At 39.0% G+C, this 26,494-nt stretch overlaps 1 protein-coding gene across 1 annotated transcript; it reads right to left on the reverse strand.

Annotated features, from left to right (window-relative positions):
• Positions 1 to 230: 230 nt before the first annotated feature.
• rfx4 (regulatory factor X, 4) lies at positions 231 to 26,494 on the reverse strand. Its single transcript, XM_047380680.1, has 18 exons — positions 25,545 to 26,494; positions 23,906 to 23,992; positions 23,715 to 23,775; positions 20,073 to 20,196; positions 16,878 to 16,939; positions 16,459 to 16,672; positions 15,937 to 16,014; positions 15,687 to 15,850; positions 12,411 to 12,511; positions 12,257 to 12,315; positions 12,003 to 12,147; positions 11,643 to 11,737; positions 10,373 to 10,490; positions 8,253 to 8,372; positions 4,578 to 4,739; positions 4,310 to 4,475; positions 4,074 to 4,212; positions 231 to 1,389 (listed from the first exon to the last, which is right to left on the reverse strand). The coding sequence occupies exons 1-18, from the start codon at positions 25,585 to 25,587 to the stop codon at positions 1,117 to 1,119; spliced, it is 2,211 nt and encodes a 736-aa protein (XP_047236636.1). The 5' UTR covers positions 25,588 to 26,494; the 3' UTR covers positions 231 to 1,116.

Raw genomic sequence — 26,494 nt, forward strand, 5'->3', positions numbered from 1 at the left:
GATGTACCAAGGGGGCCATTTTGGTTTGGATTTGGCTTTTTCCTTTAATAAATGTAATAATTATTTGAAAACATCTTTTGAATTAACTGATCTTAAACTTTGTTCTATAGTCTAAAACATTTAAGTGTGCTCAAATACAAACTGAACTAAATATTTGAACATAAAATGCCTATATACTATGATTTCACAACAGGAAACTCATAAAATAGAAAAAAAAAACTGACTCACTGTTTTGAATTGTTGTATTATTTATGGGGGTGGAATATTTCCAACATAATTTAACTGTCACCACAGATGCTCTCCAGTGCTTTTTATTTACAGAAAAGTGACAATACTCAATGTTACTGTACACTTTGATATTTTCCCTTTTTAATAAATACCCATAGGGTAATAGGTCCTCAGTAGCTTTGAGTGCATTATAAAACACACAACCCTAAGTTAATGCATCCTTTACTAGCCATACAAAACAGAGACAACATAGAAAATATAGCATAACACCATGTTACAAAGTTACAGAAAATACTTCCTATATATATCTATCTTTATAGATATATATAGATATATAGTCACAGAAAAACAGCAGAAAAGCTTGCAACAGAATACATTTGTTGTGTTTAAGTTAACTATCTGAGATGGAAACACATGATGGTTGTCAGCTCAGAGTCACAGACCTGGTGTCTCAGGAGAGGGTTAAGGCAGAACAGCTCATCGTGACGAGATGCTGCAACAGTGCTGGGTAACACAAGGAAAACCGGCAACGATATCCAAAGACAGCACTGAGAGCGACAAGGGCAACTCTGGCTGAGGTGTACATTCCTTAAAACAAAGGCACAGCTTGGCAGCAGCATTGCACTCTTTATATGATTTTGCTGCAGGTTCAGACAATTGGTATGCTTTGTTTTCCTTCATCAACTGTTTCATGGAAGAAACAATTAATTAGACTTCTGATAAAATTATGCCACAATCAGTGACTGATGTAACAGGGCTCTTTAAATTATCAGTCCTTGATTTCTTTCCCCTTGCCCTCTGCTCCTGTTTGTTTTTGAGAGAGTTTAGAGACTGCAGCTGCCAGTTTATCAGGCATGGAGTTTTCACACAACAGAAGTCTGTCAAGACCTACTTGGCCCAGCCTGTTGTGGCCTCTCCGTTGATGTAGGCAAAGCCTGGAAAATGTTGCGAGTGTTCGTACTCTGAGTTCCTGCGGGGGCCGAGGGGGGAGTACATGTCCCCGGAGGTGGCGTAGCGGGATGAATGTAAAGGCGGGCTGCTGTAACAGCTGTTAGCAGGGGACACATCTGGCCAGCGGGGGGCAATGGGTGCAGGGTGCAAACGAGGAGTGCTGCCCATCAGGCATGGCTCCATTCGGGGCATCTGGCTGTTGAGTTGGTACTGTAGAGGAAACAAGAAGAAATACGATGAAGTTAATAGGTCAGCTTCTAAGAACTATTTTTATAAGCAATTTGCCAGTTAGATGATACTTAAAACTGATCATTCACCACAGAATAAAATCATAAATAAATACAACGAATAACAGCCCAAAAACAAATCTATATCTGCATTAACAACCATAATAAATATAGCTATTATTGTTATTTTTTTATTATTAACAGCAATAATAATCATAACAATAAAATAAAATAGAGTAAAGGCGAGTGGGGGCCTAGAGAACAGGGCATTTGTGTCATGCACAGTGGAAGCCCATTGCTCCCTAAGGGATTGGTTAAACGCAGAGGACAATTTCGTTGGAATGTACAATTGAAATGCCAAAAATATCGTCAGTCAGTCATCTTCTTTCATAGTGGGTCGCAGGGAAGCTGGTGCCTATCTCCAGCCGTCTACGGGCGGGAGGCGGTGTACACCCTGGACAGGTCGCCAGTCCATCGCAGGGCAACACACAAACAACCAAGCACACTCATTCATACACCTAAGGGCAATTTAGAGAGACCAATTAACCTAACAGGTATGTCTTTGGATTGTGGGAGGAAGCCGGAGTACCCGGTGAGAACCCACGCATGCACGGGGAGAACATGCAAACTCCATGCAGAAAGACCGCCAGCCAGGAGTCGAACCCAGGACCTTCTTGCTGCAAAGCAACAGTGCCAACTGTTCCACCGTGCAGCCCACAAATAAAGATTGTTATTATTATAAATCAAAATATATATCTATATTGTTAAAAAATAATAATAATAAATGTAATGTATTAAAGAAAATAAATAAATAGAAAAGATCTAAATCTTTATCTTCACTGACTATTAATAACATCTTCTACCTTGATGAAGACTGATATTTATTTTGTTCCAAACATACACATTTAACCTTCCTGCTATTGGAATATGGTTGAATAAAATCTAGAAAAGCTTCCATCAGTAAACCCATAAATTCCCTCCGTTATAAGACATTACCTCAGTGTCATCTTATATGTGAACCTGTTTATGTGAGCTGACTCTGCCGACTGCAATTTCCTGTTGGAGGGAAATTGCCTCACAAGTTCTGCCAAAATGGTCTAAATAGAAAATTAAGGCATTCAACAAAATTAGTCTTTTCCTTAAAAAAAATGGTTTTCCTATTTGTTATTTGCGTTGCCTGTGGTGATGGACAAAGAACAATGACTAAATCCGCCTGGTGATAAAAATACTCTGGACAGATGTGGATCTGGCTGAGTTTTTGGCTCTATTTCTGACCTTTTGCTCTGACAAAGTGTGGTCATTGTGCTTCATTACAGTTCAGACGGGTCTAAAAAAGAAAAGTGGAAGTAAGACCCTTTTCTGTCTAAATATACACACTACAGTTGATTCCATTATGAAGGATCATGGCATGGAAAAAGACAGACAGAGCAGAGCAGATTCCTCAGCTGCTTCTTGTTCACAGGCAGAGAAGGGACCATTGAATAACAATATTTTAATAAACGCCCCTTTGCCCCACTCTGTGGCTGCTGGCTCAAACAGATGAAGAGACCATTGAGAGCTGGAAGGAGGAGTAATAGAGCGGGGCCCCTCTTGGCCCCTGGTCGAGCCACCTTTCACTGTCTGCTTCCGCTGAGCGGAGAGGGTTGATTCAGAGACGTTCAGAAACACTGAGTTCTAAGGTCGAGCTGATCACCCCCCTCCACCATAAAAGCAGCGGAGGCTGGAGCTCCCTTAACAGGAAATTACCACCAAAAGAGCGAATTCCCAGCACAAGCTGCAAGATAACAATAAAGATACCCAGAGGCCCAACAGGTTTCTTGTGAAGTACATCAAGTTGAGTCTCTTGTAAATTTCTGGTACAAACTATCAGACTTGTGTGGATGCACACAGCTCTGCAGCATGTAAAATAGTGTAGTTGTATCCTTCCGGTGGACAATACAGTACCTTGTAAAAAATATATTAATATCACTTGAACATTCATAAAGGCCATCTTTGTTGAGTGGGTTAGGAGGATGTTCTTGTCTTGGTAGGTGTGCAGCTGTGTGATACTCTTTCCATTTTCAGATGATCTCTAACTTCATCTCTGACCTGACTGCAGTGTTCCTTAGTCTTCATGGTAATGATAATTCTGTAATGTTATCCAACAAACCTCTGAGGGCTTCACAAAACAGCTGGATTTATACTGAGATTAAATTACACACAGGTGGACGTCGTTTCCTATTTAGGTGACTCCTGCTCGTACTGGATTTTATTTAAGAGTATCAGGCTAAAAGGGGGCTGAAAACAAATACACATCACACCTCCAGGTCGTATTTGCGAGAAATGCTGTAAACCAGGAATCATTCACACTTGAGTTATGCGCTACTTTGTGTTGGTCTCTCACATAAAAACCCAACATAATGCACCGATGTCTGTGGCTGCAGAGATCAAATGTGAAAAAGTGGAAATTGTATGAGAGACAGCGTATATGATAGCATTTTCTGAAATGACAATGAATTACTAGTTCAAAATCTTAGAATAGCGTTCTTTACTTATTTACTGAAAGATTTATTACTTAGCTAAGCTGCAGACTGAAAATTATAATTACACGAAATTAAATATTTTAATTAGTGAACAGCTTTTTAAATCACATGGATAACCTTGTTTCATACATTTTGCAGGACTAACCTGAGCAGATGAGCGGTGGTAGGCGGAGTAGTGAAGCGGGGCGGTTATAGTCGGCTCATGGGCCAGGCTCGGATACTGGCTCTGGATGGAGTGAGGGTGCTGGTTGGTGTAACTGCCATAGTTGTAGCTACCACTGTATCTGAGACAGTGACAGGGGGAAAAAAGGGTCTGATTAGCAGCAAATTCAAACCAATTAAATGTCATGTGAATGAATTTAACACTGAGTTCATATTTACCCGTGTTCCTCCCTGTGGGCGTACACCGGCATCCTGTGGTTGGAGGACGGGGGCGGGACGGGAGCGTTGCTCCGCATGCAGGACAGCTGCTGTCCCGCCTCGGGAGCGGCGCCGCCTGCTGTGGTCACTGTGTATGTAAGGGACCAGGTATATGACTGAACAGCGCCTGGCAGACACAGAAACAAATGTTTCGGTGCGGAGTAGCTAAATAATGTGAAGCCTATCATTCTGCTTAGTTTTCTGTGTGCATATGCGAGTCCTGTCCTACCTGTGGAAGCGGTGACTCCTGTGTATTCTGGGGACAAGGCAGCAGTGGGGGAGCTGGCCGACGACACGTCCACGGATTGGACGGAGCGGGCAGGAGAATAGGAACCTGGAGATGGGGAGGTGGGGGTGGTTTCTGTCAGGGTGAATTCCTCCTCTCGCTCTGCTGAAAGTGTCAGGAGAGGACAGATTAATACATTATTTTATTGATACTATATTTGGAGTGAAGGAGCTAAATTAAAACTGATTCAGCCCTCTTAAACTAAACTCTGTGGAAACACCTTTTGCTGCATGCCACAGCTGCTTTGCACATACAGAACCTCACATTTTGGAGAGCATTTCTGAACATTAGTTTCAAGTCTTGCTAAATATTGTCAATTGGATTAATTCATGGACTTTGACTGGGCCACTTTAGCACAATAATGTGCTTTAATTTAAGCCATATCATGGTAGCTCTGGCTTCATTTTAGGGTCCTTGTGCTGCTGGCAGGTCAAGCTCTGCTCCAGTCTCAGAACCATTGCAGCCTCTAACAGGTGTTCCTACAGGACTGCATAAACTCTGCACAGCTTCACTTTCTCTGCAGCAAAACAGCATCCCCACAAATGATGCTGCCACCACCATTTTTCATCATGGGGACGGTGTGTTCAGGGTGATTGGCTGTGTTCATTTTTCCCACACAAGTTCAACAACTTTAACTTTGGTCTCATCGGACTAAAGCACCTTCTTCCACGCGTTTGCCGTTTCCCTTACGCGGCTTATGGAAAATTACAAGCAGGGCTTTTTATGGCTTTCTTTTAAAAATTGGCTTGTTCTTGACACTTTTTTCATTAGAGCCCAATTTGTAAAAGCATTGAAAACATGTCCTGCAGATAGATTATCCCTACATCTCATCCCTCTAAGCCTAAAATAAACTGGTTTTGTTTTAGACCAACAGTTTGAAATCAAAGATTATGTTACATCACCACAAAAACAAAACCAAGGGGGCATTTATTAAAAATAAAATCATATTTAGATGAGCTAATAGACCGGGTATCAAACTAAAAACATGTAGCATGGCCATTTCAGAAATTTATATTGACGTCTTCTGGCTCCAAGTCAATTTGGCAAAATGGAAAACTGACATAGAGCTAATCTACTGAGGTAGAAACAACAGTAGGTGCTCAAATACAGTTGAAGTCAGATATTTAGATACACTATAAAAAGACACATTACCTTTCTTTTCTCACTGTCTGACAATAATATAAATGTTTCCTGTTTTAGGTCAGTTTGGATTATAAAAACTATTTCTGTTTGCTAAATGTCAGAATTATGAGTTTTTTTTTTTACATTCTTACTTTCAAATCAGAAATTTACATACACTAACATTACTGTGTCTGGTAGAATTACCTTTTAAACTGTGGGACTTGGGTAAAACCATTTGGGTATCCTTTAATAAGTTTCTCACAATACTTTGTCTGAATTTTGGACCATTCCTCCTGACAGACCTGATCCTACTGGCTTGGGTTCGTAGGCCACCTTTTTTTTACCTCTGACCACACGTTTTCTATGGGACATACACTCACCGGCCACTTTATTAGGTACACCTGTCCAACTGCTCATTAACGCAAATTTCTAATCAGCCAATCACATGGCAGTAACTCAATGCATTTAGGCATGTAGACATGGTCAAGACGATCTGCTGCAGTTTAACCAAGCATCAGAATGAGGAAGAAAGGTGATTTAAGTGACTTTGAACGTGGCATGGTTGTTGGTGCCAGATGGGCTGTTTCAGAAACGGCTGATCTACTGGGATTTTCACACACTACCATCTCTAGGGTTTACAGAGAATGGTCCGAAAAAGAGAAAATATCCAGTGAGCGGCAGTTCTGTGGGCGCAAATGTCTTGTTGATGCCAGAGGTCAGAGGGGAATCGACTGGTTTGAGCTGATAGAAAGGCAACAGTAACTCAAATAACCACGCGTTACAACCAAGGCATGCAGAAGAGCATCTCTGAACGCACAACATGTCGAACCTTGAGGCGGATGGGCTACAGCAGCAGAAGACCACACCGGGTGCCACTCCTGTCACCTAAGAACAGGAAACTGAGGCTTCAATTCACCCAGGCTCACCAAAACTGGACAATAGAAGATTGGAAAAACGTTGCCTGGTCTGATGAGTCTCGATTTCTTCTGCGACATTCGGATGGTCGGGTCAGAATTTGGCGTCAATAACATGAAAGCATGGATCCATCCTGCCTTGTATCAACGGTTCAGGGTGGTGGTGTAATGGTGTGGGGGATATTTTCTTGGCACACTTTGGGCCCCTTAGTACAAATTGAGCATCATGTCAACGCTACAGCCTACCTGAGTATTGTTGCTGACCATGTCCATCCCTTTATGACCACAGTGTACCCATCTTCTGATGGTTACGTCCAGCAGGATAATGCGCCATGTCACAAAGCACGAATCATCTCAGACTGGTTTCTTGAACATGACAATGAGTTAACTGGACTCAAATGGTCTCCACAGTCACCAGATCTCAATCCTTTGGGATGTGGTGGAACAGGAGATTCACATCATGGATGTGCAGCCAACAAATCTGCAGCATCTGTGTGATGCTATTATGTCAATATGGACCAAACTCTCTGAGGAATGTTTCCAGTAACTTGTTGAATCTATGCCACGAAGGATTAAGGCAGTTCTGATGGCAAAAGGGGGTCCAACCCGGTACTAGCAAGGTGTGCCTAATAAAGTGGCCGGTGAGTGTAGATCAGGTCTTTGACATTGTTGTTCTTGTAACTTATTTGGTGGTATGATTAGAGCATTTGGTAGACAAATTTGCCCCTAAGGTTTGAACTTCCTGACTGATGTCTCGAGATGTTGCTTCACTATTTCCACATTATCTTCATTTCCTCATGATGCCATCTGTTTTGTGAAGTGCACCAGTCACTACTGCAGCAAATCCCCTAAACAACAAGATGCTGTCACCTCCGCTCATTTGGATGGAGTGCTGAGGCTTTCCAGCTTCCTCCTTTTCCCTCCAAATGAAACAATGAAAGACCAAACACTTCAACTTCAGCTTCATCAGATCACAGGACATGTTTAAAACAGTAAAGCTGTTCATCCCTGACCCTTATCTGGTGTTTCATGTTGCTTTTGGAGTGATGGCTTCCTCCTCTCTGAGTGGCCTTTCAGCCCATGTCCGTGAAGAACTTGTTTCACTGTGTATAATCACAGAAACGTCTGGAAATGATACCAGAATGAACCAAGTTCACACTTTTCTTGCTAATATCTTTTCTAATTTTTATAGCTTTTCCTAGGAAGAAGTGTGTTAGAGATGTTGCCTTAAAACACAACCATAGGTGTCTCTAAATGACTTGTTAACCTATCGGAAGCCTACAAAGACATTACATCTTTATCCTGGTTTTCCCAAATAAAGGCAAAGTAATCTTGGTGAATGTAAAGTTATGAATTTGAACAAACTAATACAGAAATAATCTCTAATTATTCTGATATTTAGCAAATACAAAATCATTTTGGTAATCCTAACTACCTAAAACAGGAAACATTTATTCTGATTTAATGTCAGACAGTGGTAGGACATGATTTGTGTCTTTACTGTGAATTCAGATTCAGTATCTGAGTTGAACTACATATGTAACTTTGTTCCCAACAGGTACCTCAGCAGCTGTGTCCTCACCTGTGCTTCCCTCTCCTTTCATGGCCCTCATCAGGTCATTGGCCCTCTCCTGGAAGTGCAGCGACTCCAGCAGGTAGAGAACGTAATCATCAAACATGAGGTGAATCAGGTGGAAGGACCCTGCAGACACAAAAACCCAACATGCAATCTAATCCTGCTGGAAACATAACAGATAAGGAAAATGCATGAAATAAACAATGACTGTTTAAATGAAGATGACTTCACATCCCGACAGGAGGCTTGCTGTTATTAAAAACGTAACAACTAGGGCTCTGAAATATGTCAGCTGACCCCAGAGGTCGCATGAAACAGATGAGGGAGGAGCATCACAAACATGTCATTGTGCCGCAGCCATGCGCATAATAAAAACACTTGTGGTCATTCAAGGGAGCGGGGTGCAATCCTGAACAGTCATAAAATGAGAAAAAACAGGCAAACGCATCGGGAGAGGGGAGGGGTGGCCTTTGTTAATTAGCTGTTTGTGCACAGAGACCTGCTTTATCAAAACACCGCTACCAGCTGTGTCTTTGATATTCAAAGAAAGGGTGAGTAGAGGAGAGAGAAGTCATTTTTCCTCTTTCACTTTTACTGCCACATCCTAACTTTGGCTTGTGCGCAGCAAGTTGTAAAAGGAAGTAGCCATTTCACTTTTTCCTGCTTTCTTCTTAAGACTGCAGGTGTGAGCAGGATTTCAATTTCAACACAAAAATATCAGACTCACAGATTGTATCGATTCAATTCTTTGCTGCAATCTAAAAAATTGTGAATGATTAGTCAGGGGCCAGTTTCTGGTATGAGGGTCAACTGCAGATTTAGGTTTAAAGTGATCTTTTAATTTAACCAACATCTTTCTTCTGACTGGAAGTAACATTAACATGTTGGAGAGGCCCACACTTGAATATGATGCAGAATCTGTGAAGGGAGCTAAAGATTAGGGTTATGGCAAGGAGGCCTTCCAACGCTGAACACTTGGAGTTCATGAGTAGAGATAAACTGTCAAGAAAATCGAGGGGAATATGCAAGAACCTGGTCAGCAGTTATAAGAAGGGTTTGATTCCAGTAATGCCTGTAAAGTTTTTTTTTCATTGATTATACAGAAGAACATAATTAACTTTAATCATGCAATCGTTTTAAAACAGATTGACTGTTTTTTCAAAGCTTATGCCTGTTCAAAATCATTTTAAAGCTACTGTAAATCTACCAGGGAAATAAACAGTTTTGGACCAAACTGTATCAGATCTATCTTTACTTATAAAACTAAAATTTCCAAGTTTGAACTTCCAAAGATAAACAAAATGTTCTCTAAAAGTCAGAATGGGAAGGTCGGACATTTCTTACCAATCCCGACTTCAAAATCTAATATGGTAACTTACAAAAATGGCTGCAGTAAAAACTGCATTTTTCTCTTTTTGAGGACATATCTTAAATCTTTCACACACACTGTACTATAAAACCTCCAGTAGTGAACCTGCTGTTATGGCATTGCAAAGAACAAAGTGTACAGAACGTTATTAGCTTGTATTGCTAACAACAGTAAGTCAACATTGTTCCCAGGTCCAAGTTCAGATTCTAGAAGTAAATGAAAGTAATAACCAACACATGTTTCTGGATCAGTGTGACCAACAACAACAAAGGTACATTTGCCTTTATCTTGCTGCAATTAATCAACATCAAAATAACTTCGGAGTCCCTCTAAAGTCAGCTAAAGTACCACCAGATATACTTGTAGCACAAGTTGGAGAACCGTGATGTAACATTATTTCAGCAGTTGAGGAATAATTTCTGCTTTTCTATTTTATATTGAAGCAATTACACCAAGTTATGTCATTTTTATGTAAATACTGTGAAACTGTAACATTTTTGCTCAAGGTTACCAAACAGTTTGAATCTCCTACTGCCTCCTATGCCTTTAACTGACGTGACGATATTTTCAGCTGGGTTTAGTGGCTTTACATTTTACAAAGGTAATGGGTTTTAGGAAATGATTTATCAGCAGAACTTTAGTTAGAAGAAAAAATAAAACTTAAAATGGCTAATATTGTTCAACAGAATATTTGGTTTCCAAAGCAGACTGTGAACTGGAGTATCTCAGTTAGTTGCATGAATTATCATGAGCTCACCAAAGCTCGGCGCACTGTGCAAGGTCATATCCCGGATGACTCTGGTACCAAAACATGACCACATCAGCAGGAACTGTTGGGCCACCTTCTTTAGGGACCCGGGCCTCTTCCCCGCCACCTAGAGAGAAAATTTCCATGAGAAAAGAGATGGAGGTGGGGGGAGGCGGCGCTAGAATTAACCCCTCGGTCCGTATTGGGGCTTAACCCTCAGGAACGAAAAACATGTCAACAAGTCAACTATTTAATTTGCCCCCAGGGACACGCCCTCCTATTGAACTATTGTCTGGGTGGTGCAGGACGTTGCCGGGGCGACCAAATTTTACAAGCCCATATCTGGCACATAATGGACGCAAACGGGAAGCTTGAAGACATCATTAACTGGGAGGATTGGGAGCTAAGTGCCTCTGAGTGAGAAAGGCATGCAGAGGCGATCGGATTTTAAAAGTTCGCTGCTCAAACGGGTTTATTAAATAAAACTAATCATGATTTTTACTGGTGCAGCTGGATTAACTATTTCAGTCAGGTTTAAAGACTAGTTTTTTTGATTGGAGTAAAAACTTTAAGCTGTGTCTGACGTTTTAAAGTTTTAGACATTATTATTACTGTATCATTACTGTGTTACTCTGCTGTTTCTGACAATTTTTATTCTTTCTGGCCTAATTTTTTCTTTTATTTTTAAAGAAAGAAAAACATTTTCCTATAGCTGTAGCTTTTATAGCTGTCCCGGAGCATTTTTTTTATTATTTAATCTATTTGATCTATTTACTTAAATTGTGTTTATTTTTTCTATTGCTGAACCTGAGCAGTTTTTAAAATGATTAAATTTTTTTTTATTTAGTTGTTATAGCTGTGTGTGAGTCATGGAGTCTAAAACCAGCCTATGTCTATAAATTATTTGACTATTGTTTTAAACTCTGGTTCCTTGATAACATATTTGACCAGGGTTTTATTAAAAAATGTTTTAGAACTATTGTTAGAAGAAAACACTTATTTTATTCTTATTTAATTAAAACTTTCCTGTTGCTTTGTCTCTTTTTTAATTATTTAATTTTGATATATATATAGTCAATAAATGTTTTTATTTTACTTCTTTTTTTTTTTTTTTTTACAGAGCTATGTGACCTTGACCAAGAAGAGGTCCACCATTGAGTGAAAATCTCACATTGGCCTATAAATGCGATGATGATTTTATTCTTTAACTTCTTGAGGATGGTATGATGAATCATCCATATATTTAAAGTTTTTATTTATCTCTGTAGCTGTCTCTCACCTTGACGACGCAGCGGTCCACCATGGAGTCCAGCCACTCGATGTAGGCCTCAATTGGAGACTGCTCCTCCAACAGGTGGTCGAATTCCTGATATACTGGGTGAAACAAGAGAGGAAAAAAACTTTACATAACTTCAACAACAGCTCGTAACACAGCACCGTCCACATATCAGCGACCTCTGCTCCTCTCAGGGCAAGTTGAATTGCCGCAGCTCAGTGGGACGTTGGAGAGGAGGATGAACTTGTTTAACCTTTTGCTCTCTGTCCTCGGTGCTTTGACTCTGCCGGTCGTGGGAATGATCTTCACTGAATGTGTTGTTTACGCGGCAGTGAAAGATTCAGTTTTAACGGCGATACTTACAGTGCATAATAAGCTGCCTGTGCTCCTCCTGCGAGTCCTCCATGGTGTAAAGTGTCTGCTTGGTGATGCTGTTCAGGTCCACGTTCCTCCAGTCCTCCAGCATTTGGAAGGTGATGTCGGCACTGTTTATCACGGTCCGAGATGCCTGTGGGCAGATAAAACGGCAACATGACGCCTGTGCATCTCTTATCTGATTTGGTTCTTTGTTTTTCATATGGACTTTATTAAAAAATATACAGAAACATGACATTCACCTGACACAGATGATTTAAAGATGTCTGCCGCTTCAGAATCTGGGAGAATCTCCTCGACACTGGAAACAAGATGATAGAAAAATGGTCATTATTGAGAATGTGTGTTATTGCATGAGCATATACAGTGTATATAACTCATTTATTGTTGACTTACATTCAAATTTGATATTCCTCAGGTTTTCAGGAAGGTCGTGAAGAGCTATTTTAAGCCACTCATCGAGCTGTTTGGCAAATTTCCGAATAACCTGAGTCAAGCTGCACAGAGGAGAGACAACAGAGTAGATTTATAAGAGCTGCAGCTGACGAATCTTCACCTTAAAGTTTCATCTGAAGGTTATCACATAAAAAAAGAAAATGCTAATTTTGCTTTTTTTTTTTTTTACAAACTATCCAGATTAGCATCTTAATTTCAGTTTTTTTTTTTGCCTCAGGTCACCATTTACCTTCTTAACTGTGACAATGACACAAATGTGTTTCACAAATTTTCCTGATTGAATCTCTTTTTCTCACTATTCTTCATTATTAAAAAAGGAAGAAATACAGTGAACTTTGCTGATGTTTAGCAACAGTTTGTGGTAATGTCTATAAATGACATTTATTCTAAATACTATTTTACCATGGAATCAAGGAGAAAAAGGTTGCGATAAATTAAATAGAAAATTAAGTAAACAAAATATAACAAAAAATAACATTTAAAACAAAATAAACTCTCAGGTGAAACTTGAGGTGAAAGTTGGTCTTTTATAGAATGTCCAGATTAAAACAACAGCAAACAAACATGCTTCAAATAAAGAACAAAGGTCAATTTTATAAGGCAAATACAAAAATGAGGTCATGAATTAACACTTTATTGCAACAATTTGTGCTTTTTTGACTTGTGTGCCCTTTTCTAAAACATTTTGTATGTTTATTTTATAAACAGTATAACTTAGGTTTTATATTGAGGATGTTGGTGCAAATCGTTTGCTCTGATCAACACAAACCAATATAAACATGTTCCACTCAAATACAATCAGCCTTAATGTTCTCAATTCAAATCTTATTCACAAATTTATTTTTTTTCTGCAGTGCAGCTTTCTTAAGAGTTTGCTTTCAAAACGTTATTATTAAATATTTTTCTTTGTTGGCTGCATAATAAAGTAAAGCCATCCATGCATTCTTTATTTAGCAGTAAAATAATACTACAGAGGACTATTCTGAACTAGTATTATAAGGCATTCTGAATAATAAAGTATATATAGTGTAGGAAAAGGCTTAATTCATCACAATGCTGTTGATTGACAGCTTTAATTCATGCTATTTACATTTGCATAAATAGCATAAATTGCGTAAGTAGCATGAAGTAGAGATGAACAGAGACATCAGTTGTTAACAGGAATTGGATGATTTTCAGCTTAATGGATCTCATTTATTATTTATGAAGAAAAAACAAGATATGTTGTTTAAAACATGTGTTTATATTGTCTAACAAAACCAAAAGTTAAGAGGCTGATCTAAATTCTTATGTAAACACCATCGGAAATCAGTCAGTAAACACACCCTATTTAAGTGCTAACAGCGTCCTGCCACTCTTCAGTGTGTAAGTTGTTACTGAAAGAAGAAGACTCAAATTTAGCTGCTTTCAGTATTGATGAGGTGTTTGAAAATCAGATTAGTGCAAAAGGGAAAGAGTAACGTAGGCTGTTCATTCAGAGTGCTATTTAAAGAAATAGTGATGCCAAGAAGGCTAAACCCAAAGGTCTTCTGTTTTTTTACTTTTGAGCTTTCAATCTTTGTCAGAACGCGTTGGATGTAGAAATGTTGGCAGCCGTTTGCAGGACTTCAGGTTAAGGTAAGGGTCAACATTCTCAGTCAAACCGTGTTAATCGGTAATATTTGTTGTTAAAGACAGTTTAAAAGGTAAATTATCATCTTTGTTTCAAAATAATAGTAAACTCCTGTTTTACAACAACTCTCGTCACACACATGGTGTGATGTCACCCCTGCTCCTATTATAAATAAATAACTTATGGACTAAAGAAAGGTTAGAAAAAAATATTTGGTGCCGTCAAATCTGAGGAGGTCAAAACACATCTATATTTAAAATTAAATGTACAATGCAGAAAAAAACATATCCTTTTTTCTGAATATCTGACCTTAAATCAGACTAAACCTTTCCTTTTTTAGGTCACTTAAGGCTTTATAATCTTCTGACAGGTTAATTAAAACATTTTTAAATAATTGGAGGTCCACCTGTGAATGTATTATAAGGTAATATCAAAAATTTGCTGCTTCTTTGTGGGACATCATGGGAAAGTTGAAGGAAATCAGACAAGATATCAGAAACAAAACTTCTGTACTTCTGTGCCGAGACGTTCGATTCTTCCTTAGGTGCTATTTCCAGATCATTACAGGTCAAGCAATTATTAAAGAATAAATAGTATGGGAATGTCCAGCCATCATCCTATTCAGGAATTAGACAGGTTCTGTGTCCTAGAGGTTAACATGTTTTAATGTTATAAGTGTGAAACACTCCCAGAACAAAAAATAAGAGCTTGTGAAGACGCTGAAGCTGGTAAGAGAGACTCATTATCCACACTGAAATAAGACCTGCAGTGACATGGACTGAAAGGCTATTTAGCAAGGAAGAAGGAACATAAAAAAAACAGATTATGATTTCCTAATATATTCAGGGACAAATACCTTGATTTTCTGAGACATGTCCTGCAGTCTGATGAAACTAAACTTGAAGTGTTTGACCATTCTGATTATTCTTTCATTTGGAGGGAAAAAGAGGAGGGTTGGAAGCCTAAACTAATAAAGTATTGGCTGTTGACATCATGTTGCTGCAGGAGGGACTGGTGCACTTCTTTTAAGAGATAACATCATGAGGAAGAAACATTATCTGTAAATATTGAAGCAACATACCAAGACAGCAATCAGAAAGTAAAAGCTTGAGCATGGTTGGGTCTTCCAAATGAACAATGACCCTAAGCAAAGTGCCAAATTAGTTGGCATAAAGACAACAAAGTTAATGTTTGACCATCAAAAAGTCCTGATGTCAGTTCCTTAGAAAATCAGTGGGCAGCATTTAAAAGGAGTGTGTGAGCAACAAACCTGACTCAGTTAAACCAGTTCTGTCAGGAGGAAGGAGACAAAACTACTGAGAAAGGCTTGGGGGTGGACACTAAAAACAATCAACTCAAGTCATACAGTTTAAAAGGCAAAGTTAAATTGTCTACTTCTGAATTTTAAGACAGTTAATAAATAATCCTGAAATATTAAGGCATTATGCAAACAGAAATAATGTTTGTGATCCTAATTGACCTAAACAAGAGGCGTTTTGTGTCTCATTTAATATCAGACAGTAAAAGAAAGGTTAAATATCTGGTTTCAACCTTACACATCTAGCTCTAACACTATCAGACTGAAGGTTGTAACAGATGCTCACCTGTCAGGCAGTGCTTGCAGGACGGTAGGCATCAGCACCCCGGAGATGGCTTTGTAGAGGATGGAGTCACAAACACCGACAATGTTCACCACGGTGGTGGAGCCGAGGACAGGGAGCATGTGGGGCGGCATGCCCTGCCAGAAGTGCAGCAGGAAACTTTGGACCTGCAGAAGCCGAACAAGGAGGGTTACAAGAAGAGGTTTATACTTATGTTTCATAAAGAGGGAAGAATCTGAGCTCAAATCCTTGCCTCGTCAAAATTGGCTCGGATAACCGTGTCCAGTATCCTCTGACAGTGCGTTCTGTACATCATGATGAACGTTGACACCTGAAAGCAACGACCGAGTATTAATCTGTTTGCAGCAGAAAGTTTTAAAGCCTTTTTTTCTTTTTTTGAGGGGAAACAAAAAAAAGTGTTGCAAAAACAAGAAAATAAATCTGTCTTTGAACCAATAAATACATGTTACAGGTCCAGGCTGGAGCAGAGTGATATAAAACGAGCTTTAGACATCAGCAAAACAACAAACCATTTAAAATCATGGCCCCCCTTTTAAAAGCCGGACAGCTAGTGCCTGTCCTTTGTCCACTGGTAGATCTTATTATCTGCCCCCTGAAGATTAAGAGTTAGTGAGGAGCCAGCACATAAATCCTTAAGGTCCTTCTCTCTACTCAAAGTCAGATAAAACAGTCAAAGAGGGGGAGCAGAGATGGTGAGATGGGAGGAGTGGGGAGGGGTCTGTAAGTAAGTAAGGACTTAAAAGCTGCTGTTTACCCTCTCCTCTGGCAGGCTGGCAGGCAAATTTAGGTCTTTGACATTTGGAAACTCTGGCAGGAGCGTCCCCAGTTTGGAGCGCGGTGAATACGCCACTGTCTGCTTCGTGACCTCTTTCTTCCCCGTCTCGTTCACCCACGCCGTCCCCTTTTTGGAGTACATCACATCGTAGTACGGCGAGGTCTCCTTCACTGCGATGCCGTAGTAGTGGTACCTGAGTAGCACAGACACCAGACATTTAAAAAAATTATAATCTATCACTGCTAGCTCAATTTTTACAGAAAAGAAATTCATTCATTCAAACCCTTAAAATAATGTTCACTTTTAAAAACTTTTTTTGTGTAACTGCAATATGTCTGTTTCTGCTTGTTATTTGTAAAGTGCCTATAAACATGAACAGAACAAAAGCCCAAACTCACTTGGACTGCCCTCTTGTCCCCAGTCTTCTGGTAGTCAGTGCTGGGAATTGCTGCCTTATAATCTATTTATAAAAAGGAGATCAAAGCTGTCAGAGTGCTGCCTGTACAAAAAGAAAGATGATTATTTCACAGAAGGACATCATTGTGTGTTTGAATTTCAGCAATGTGTTTCTTTAATAGTATTTCTGCCTCATAAATGCTCAGCAAAAGATAATGCCCAATAGATAGCTATTACATAAACAAAAGTGACCCACAACTAAGCCCTGTGGTACACCATGAACACCACTGGAATTCTGATAACAGAAACAGTTTATTTTCATTTATTCTCACTGAGATGCATTTAGTTTTACATTTTGCTTCCTTCTAAAAAAAATAAATAACAGCCGACATCTGCAGCAGAACTAATAACAGTTTACACAATCAGTACAAACATTAAGTCATGTAAGTTAATAAAACAGGAATCGGGGAGAACTAACAACTACTTGAAAAAGTGGAAACAGGTGGGAGGAGGGATAACCATCTGAAAGGGGATTCAGCCTAAACATCCAAATAAATCCATATTCTTTCTTCAATTTATAAAAATATTCTTGGGAATCTTGGGAAAGGTCTGCATTGGGTAGGTCTAGGTCCAGCTATGGTTTACTTCTATGCTAATTAAACAATTATTTATACCATGGCACAGTGTACAAGTAGCAATAGATTCTCATAAATTTGTATTTTTTTAAGTTTGAAGTACTTAATGCTCAAAATACCTAGTATATGGTTTTCACATGTTGCTGCTCATTAGTTACCAACCTGACAGTTTATGTTAGATGGCGCTCATCTGAAAAAGGTTTATCTTTATCACATATCCAAAAACCATGGTTCGCAGTAAGAGTCTGTTTAACACTCCATAAACAGTGCTGTGAAAACGTATTTATCCCGTTACAAATTTCTTTTAATTTAGCTTTTTATCACATTTAAATGAAACAAGTTTTTTCATATCAAACATAGTTAATACAAGTGAATACAAAAATAAATTTTCATATTGTGATTTAATTTATTAAGGGAAAAGGCTACTCAAACCAGTCTGCACCTATGTGAAAAAGGAAATGCACCTCTTGTTAAATCATGATATAACTGTTACTGAGCACGTATTTCAGACAGCTAAGCTCAGTTTTGCCATACCTAGCCCAGTAGAATCAAGAAAAAACCTAAATAGAACCTGTATGACAGCATGAAGTAGACTAAATTATCTCAAAAAGTAAGATAAAACAGTTATGAAAGGAAGGGCTCCAGCAAACCATTGAGACAACCATAAATGACAAATTAAGAAAACATGGAACAGTGGAGAACCTTCCGAAGACTGCTTAAGCGCCTCAACCATGATATCATAAAAAATCCAGAACAACATCTAAAGCACTGCAAGCCTCACTGGCCTCAGTTAAGCTCAGTGTTCGAACTTCAACAATAAAAAAGAGGCTGGGCAAAAAAAAAAGCTATCCATGAGATAGATCCAAGCAGAAAATCACTGGGGACCAAAGAGGCCTGTTTCACATTTACCAAAAACAAAACCTCTGGATGATACCCTGTTTTGAGAAAATATTTTGTGCACGGACAAGACAAAAGTGGAACTTTTTGGAAGGTGTGGATCCTGTATCACCTTTTATATAACTAACTCAGCATTTAAAAAAAAAACAACACCACAGCAACAGCAAAGCATGGTGGTGGAACTGTGATGGTGTGAGGCTGCACTGTTGCTTCAGGACATGGGTGACTTGCCGTAGCAGAAGGACCCAAACAATTTGCGCTCTACCAGAAAATTCTGAAGAACGTCATCAGCTTGTGACCATAAGCTTAACCATACTTGGGTTATGCAGCAAGATAATTTAAAACACTCCAGCAAGTTAACCTCTGAATGACAAGGAAAAGAAAATGAAGGTTTAGAACTGAACAAGTCAAAGTCTGGATTTAAATCTGGTTGAGATGATCAGCTGTGACCAGAGCATCTAAATGCTGTTAAAAATACGGCATACCATGCTATTCAGAGCTTTGTTTTACTTTATGTGTAATATGTGTTGATCCTTGCAACATATTAAAGTGGATTCACTACTTTCCTTTCCCAATGTCTAATCATTTTCAAAAATAGCTATAGAAGAGCTGTGTCGATGCTTTTTAACCAAGTCTATGGGACATTCATTATTTCTTTTAATTTACGTTAAAGAGTTCTGTATTTTATTCATTTTGTATAATGATTATTGCTGATATATTTAGCATTGGTTTTCCAAGTCTGAGAGAAACTGTAGCTCAACAGGACATGACTAATTAAATGAAATAAGGTTTAAAAAAGTATTTACGGGAAGGTTTATGATACTTTTATGACATCCAGTCATTTTACTTGTTCCTTTCTTCATCAGCCTCTCCCTTCCTCACTCCTCCTTTTCATCTCCCCTCCCGTCCTTCTTTCCTCTTTTCTTGTCTGCAGAGATTGGCTCCTCGGTTCGGCTCCCGGTGCAGAAACTTTAGCAAACAGTGTAGCTCTCCATTGTGTGGGATGAAAAAAGGGGCCAAGCTGTGAAGTTTCTGTCAGGCCCCGCTTGATAAATGAGCAGACAGGGAGGCAGCCCGGGCCCTCTCTCGTTTTTTTGTCCTGAATCAATGAAGCCTTCCTAAAGGACACCCCACACTGCTCCAGCCACTGATCTAACATTCCGCAACATCTCACCCTTCCAAATTTCCTTTAATTACACATTAATCCAGGCCCCTTCTCTTTTTCAATATCTTCCGACAGGAGCTGGCGGAGGGGTGGGGGTGGGCTCGGGGTTGGGGGTTGGGGCCGGAGCCCGGGGTACAGGGGATGGCTGGGGGCAGGAAGGCTGAGGAACTTGTTGGGGTTGTGGGAACAGACGAAAGCACATCTCCTTTGGCTCTAGATTAAATGTTCACACTGAGCTGCGGTCGATGCGGCTTCAACACTGCAGCCCCAAACCAACCCATGCATGATCGGGTCAGACCGGACTAAGCCTGAATGACTGAGATCACAGCTTTTATGTTAGTTTATACACAATCTGTTGAGTCACTTTTGGATTCGCTGCTTTAGCCTTTGCATGTCAGTCATCAGATTAAATTAAAATATTTAAAGAAGCTGAATGGTTTTTAGATGATGAGTTACACTGAATTCAGCAGGGATTGATTGTGATGAAAACTGAACCTCACCTTCCCAAAGCTGGCTGCGTTGACAGGTTGGGTGTCGTGCTTCTCACTGAAGTCCAGGTAGTGCATGTAGAGGGCACTTCTGGGGATGCACACACCTTCAGCTATCTCGTAGTTTTCCTCTAACCTGTGGCACAACAACACTAACAATTTCAGGCAAAAATATGTGCTCTAGTTTATTACTGAAATGTGTATGATTCAGCACTGGAAAATAATCTAGCAACAAAAGGCTATTTATTTAGGTTTACCCTAAATGTACAGGATGAGGCTATATTACACATCTAGCTTCTTCATTAGAACAACATCAGAACAGATAATCGAGAGGAAACCGAACATTTCGCCTCTCTGACTAGAACCTACAGCACAGAAATCTTACACATTTACAACCAAACAGTGAACGTCTTGTTTCTTAAACAGCAGACGGCGATAGCTGCTCAGTCAGTGTGTTGGGGTACGCAACCTAGCATCTATTAACATCTCACAATGTAAACAACAGCTGGTCCACTGGGATGACTTCCAAATGTTGCAATTTAAAACCGTAGCTGCATGGTTTGTTAAATTTTTACCAACATTCAAACGTAGTTAGGCTTTTATTTTTCATTGGCTGTTTTGACAGTTTAGAGCAACTGCACTGAGCCATTTAGAAACCCAATAAATTGTTTTGATGGATATTATGTTATTGCTGTTGACTCTTACAGACAATCTCACTGTAAAGAGAACTGAAACAGTGTTTCAAATAAAATACTTATGATTGTTTAGTGTGTATATGAAGAATAGTTTGAATTTAATTATTTGTGGGTGGCAATATTATTCATTATGAATATAATAACTGGCATTAAGCCTAATTTTCCGACTCTGTCTTTTCCATCACAATTCCCAATCTGCTTTAGCATCTCGGCCCAAACAAATCTATATCAGGAGAGTCCGTCCAACTGACCAATGCATGCATATCTATTTTTTATGCAGAGCATGAATCAGCATCAGTCGAAACATAGCTGCCTACCAAATATTATTTCCAAGCAGTTGGCAGCAAATTTGATATTTCAGAGATCGAAACTACAAAGCCTCGATTAACTTTGGATAACAATAATAATGATTATATTTGAACTCAAGGAAGTTTTTCTCCCCTCTATTGTGCAGAAAATAAATTATTACCTTCGTTTTGCTCTCTTAAAAATATAAAAGACAAATGTACCCAAAACTGAGCCCTGAGGTACACCATGAACATAACTCTCCGTCAGTTTAGTATGTCTCAAATGATAAAATTTCCCCTAAAAAAACCAAGACTGGCCTTGGCACAAACTGTTTCTTTACAGTTTTTAGTGGTGGAAGACCACTAAAAGATGCTAAAATTAATCTTTTATGAACAAACAGTATTTAGATTTTTTTTAAGGCTTCATATTCAGTCATTGAGAAAAGAAGGTACAGACACCTTTATTATCAAGGTATATTTGAAGGTTTGCATGGTCTATATTTAATTAAAAACGACCCAGTGAGATCTGTGGTGTGTGGTTTTGTAGAGGTAGTTAGAAATTTAATAATATTAGGACCAGATCAGTAATTTGTTAAAAGTATAACCTATCACTGCCATGACTGTGCTTACATAGAAAATACAAAATACCTCCAATTTGTTAATATCAAAAGGTGCCATTTCCAGACTTTTTGGCCTTTATTTAATTTCTACGAACTTAACTTACACAGAAATTCCGAACAGATATATTTAGAGTGATCAAGCCTTTTTCATCCACACGCTTAAAACGCCACAACAAAATCTAAACCTAAAACTAAATGGAACAGGAAAGAACATTTTGGTCTAAAACTCAAAGGTGTCAGCTGTGGTATGACCGGTTCTACCGCCTGAGTAACACTTTTCCCTGAATATATCTATAGATCTGACTTTTCGTTGATGGTAAAGCTCACTGCTTTTATTCATTTTGTTATTTTTTGACATAATTAAACATACAAATAGATAGAATATCACTGGATTTTCATCCATGGGACAAAGAAGAATTTATTTAGTGGTTTGTGTCTTTAATCAAGATACCATCCCATGAAACCACTGCTTCTTTTTCTAGCCATTATAGAAGTTAATGCAAATCTACAGTTAAGCCCACAATTATTCATACCCCTAGCAGATTTAGATTTAAATGTATTTGTATTCAACCAAGCAGGAGATGACACAGGCATCTCTCAAAAGATAATAAATCAATTTAAAAGGTTTTGCTTTTTATTTAGATTTTATTAAAACATTGAATTAAATTCAGTTTATTTATATAGTGAAAATTCACAACATATGTTGCCTCCAGGCACTCAGAATGACATGTTGAAAATGCTTTCTAGCTTTCTCTATAATCAATGCGAAAATCTTGGTATGTTGATTTATCTTTGGAGTTGGAAGGTCAGAAGGCCTCCTTGCCATCACCCTAATCTTTTGCTCCCTTTACAGATTTGCTATCAGATTCATCTTGGGACTCTGGTTGGACCACTTAAAATGTTGATATTGCCTCCAGTCAGAAGAAACACGTTGGTAAAGTAAAAGATTAAACCTAAAAATCTAAACCTGCCACCAGTTTTCAGTTTTAGGGTGAACAAACACAGGTTCCGAATTGCTTTTAGACTGTTTATATAAATATTCTATATGAAATAAAACCTTAATTGTTTGAAAAATCAGTTTATAAATTAGGATTTTTATATTCAAGGATATTGTGAATAAAGTCTGAAAACACAAACACTTTCGTTTCCTTTTTTCCATACTTATCCAGGAGCTGAAGAAACAAGTACCATATTTTTGCATATTTACAGCACAGTGCAGGAATCCTGCGTCAGTTAACCTAGTTCACAGTTATGTCAACAAGTCAATAAGACAACCAATGACAGCAGTAATGGAACAACCTTTGGTGCATTTGTGAGATAAACCATAATTTGACTGACTAGCTGCAGATCTTTAACATGACAGAGCATTTACACAAGGTGTCATTTATATGTTCATCTACTTTAAGGTAAAAAAGAAAATATCTGGCCTGCCCCACAACTCTGGTAAAAGACAAGAATGCTGCAGCCATTCTTTTGCTCTTTTGTCAGAAACATGAATTTTGGGGGTTTTTTTGAGCTGGAAGGCCAAAACTAACAAACTGGTGGAAAGCATGACGTCTCAAATATAAGAAACTAACATTTAAAGACGAAACTGAAGACGTACAAAGAGGAAACAAGTTTAGGAACACAGAAAGATTAAAAGACAAAATCAGGTCGATCCAATCTATTTTTGTTTAAACATAAAGGTTTTGTTTTAGGATTCACCATAAATCTGGTGGAAACTGGGGCAAAAATCATGCGGGTCCTGAAAAGTAACTTTGTCATGGAAAGCAACTAAAATCAACACAAATCTGATCTCAGACATGATATGAAGGGAATTTCGAAAAGTTAGAAAAAGAAATATATAAGGGTTGAATTTTAATTCTTTCAAAATAAAAAATCCCTCATATTTAACATGGATGTTCGGTGCTCCACAAGCATTTTAATGGTGCTGCATTATTATAATTATTGCTATTATTATAGTAAATTTGTTTTAAATGTCATTCCTTCGTCGTACATTTTTGAGTCTGAAAAAACATAAAGAAATAACAATAATTGTTCATAACGGCTCACCATTCCAGAGTAGCTGGTGTCGAATGTGGTTTAGTCGCTCGGTTATTCTCCTTTTCCTCATCTGCAACAGTCAGCATGCATCACAGTAAATCAAATTATTATAACACACTTCTGCACAAGCAATGTTAAACAGCTAGACTGAACAGTAGCTGGTAAAGGAACTGAATGAGTCTCAAACAGCACTTTCTTACGTTCATCGTTAGACATGTTCCCCAGAGACGTGTGGCTGGAATATCGCTTGCTCTCACTTTCATTGAGGCACCTTTCGATCCAGCTCTCTATAAAGATAAAAAAAAAAACAACCAATTTAATGGCTAAAAGTTCAATTGAATTTTTAAAGACACAACCAGTCTGTTTTTGTTCATTTTACTACTCCTTTTAAAAGCTTTTTGCAGTGATGGAACATCAACCGGCAGCAGAACAGAGTGAAAGCTGTTTTTACATAAACATCATCCATGCAGGACACTTAAAACGTCACTAATGTGACAGGCCAAGGCCACAACAACCGATTGTATGGGGCAGCAGCGCAGCCGTGGGTCCTGTTTGAGATGTTTTCAGCAAGACGGCAGGAATCCAGCATTGTTCCCCAGAGACGACGAGATGAACACACAGAAGCTTAAAAAAAAAAAAAAGAGCCTGGGCACATTCACTGGAGCAGTCTGCTGGAATAGAGGCCATTGTGCTCATTTGATTTCTGCTTAGAAATAGCCCAACTGGTGAGCTTTCTGTGAGCGAGCAACAGCAAAACAATGCTTTCATGTGGGAGCTGTGTGATAAAGTGAAAATCCTTTTAAAAAACACCAAGGAAGGAGAGTCAGCAAAGAAAAAACACGTTGGTTTAATATTCTTCTAATGTCTTCTTGTTTTCCAACAGTTACCTGGATGTTTTTTAACTTTCTGCTTGAATTTTGCAACTTTTTGAGCTTAGCAGAATGCAGATTATACAAGTTTACATTAAAATCAACTGAACCTGTAGATAGCTGGCAGGTGCCTTACACAAAAATGACAAAAAAAAACTCATAGAAAGTACTTTTTATCCTACTTTAAATCAAGTATACTGAGTTTACCTCTATGAAATCAGCTTGAACTACTTCAATAATGTCTTACTGCTAAAACAAACTCCTGAAAAACATTAATAATTATTGTCATTATTTCCATTTATCCTGCTTTAGGTACATTTATTAAACTGAACCGTTGCAGGTGGCCCAAACTGCCGGTTTGTCCTTCTTTTCACATTAAAAAGACAGAAAAGAAACAGCATGGAGATGCATAAGTGAATCCACTGAAGTGAAGCTAATTCTCTACAGAGACTCGGAGCTCAGGCTTCATTTGCCACAAGAACAGATAAATTGGGGGGATCTAAATAATTGGATTAAATCTGATCAACAACTGAGACGGATGTTGGCCCATTTATCAGCAGGAACAAACTACGTTTTCCTATGAAAGCTGCTAATTTAGTGTGGAAACCTCCTTAAACAAAAAAAATAAATAAAAGGGGAACATTCAATTTATTTTTTTACATTTTAGTCTTTCCAATAGGTTAGCTTTATTTTTATTCTTTTTAAACGTAATTAACATTTTTCAATTTTTTTTGTTTTACACCCAAAAATTTGGTTGAAGGGAGCAGGTGCACCTCTAAGAGAACCGTTTTTGAAACAGATCCAACTAAAAAACATGGGTCCCTATACCAGCACTTACCAAAAAAGTGACCAAGGAGCAGAATTTGTTTTATTACAGAAAACGATGCAGAGATGCTCCAGAGGAAGTTTGAGACCTCCCAGACAGGCGCAGCAGAGAAGCAGAGTTTCTGGACAGTTTACAGGGACTGACCTGTGGAATCCATGTCCGGCTCCTCCAGCAGCCCGCAGTGCATCCTCTTCCCATCAACGACGCCGACTCCTCCGAGTAAAATGGCTTTCTTTGCCCCTTCTCCGATGATCACCTCTCAGCTCGTTTTAAGTTTCCTTGACCACTGCCCGTCACGGGAGATGTTGAAGATCTGGGGTTCGCCCAGAGAAGGGCGGTGTTGGCGGAGGAGGGAGGGAGAGAGAGAGAGAGAGAGAGAGAGAGAGAGAGGAGGTGGAGGGTGTAAAGAAGGGAGCAGGAGACTCCAGAAATCCAGCGGGGGGAAAGCCAGACCCGTCAAAATGTTTGCTGATGTTTCATGGGAAAGGGGCTGATTTTATAGGAGCCCTGATGGGGACATGTCATTGATAGGCTTGGAAGGCTGATGAATGGCCCCAAGTCAGATGGGGATGTGGCAAGGCTCACTGGAAGTCTTTTGTGGAGCTGTTTTGAATAAGAAAAGCTCCCTCCAAACTAGAAAAAAAGAGCCTTAGATCTACATCCTAACACTGTGGCCTCCCCGTTCTCAGTTATGGCATTTCGTACATTTTATGCACCCTCGAGCTCCAAATAAACCCACTACTTAACTTTACAGTTTTTTTTTTCCCCATCGGCTTTCACCTCCATTAACACAACCCTCGGCCACCTGTTGCCTCATTTGGACCGCTTCATCAATAAAACAGCTTCTTCACGTTGCTCTCGCTCCAAACATTTTCAAACTTTACGCATACATGTTTAATGTTAAAGTTTTTGTTGTTTTTTTTGCTCACTCTTTCGCCTTATTTTTTCTTTTGGTGTGCCTCTGAGAAGAGGGAACGGCCACAAAAGAAGACGGGGGGGTGGGGGGTGGAAGTAAAAGTGCAAAGCCCGAGGCTGGGAGGGCTCTGATGGAGTGCCTGAGAGCTGGAGAAGGGAACGCTGTGATTAGAATATGA

Source organism: Girardinichthys multiradiatus, chromosome 2 (assembly GCF_021462225.1).
Source record: "Girardinichthys multiradiatus isolate DD_20200921_A chromosome 2, DD_fGirMul_XY1, whole genome shotgun sequence".
Lineage (NCBI taxonomy): Eukaryota > Metazoa > Chordata > Actinopteri > Cyprinodontiformes > Goodeidae > Girardinichthys > Girardinichthys multiradiatus.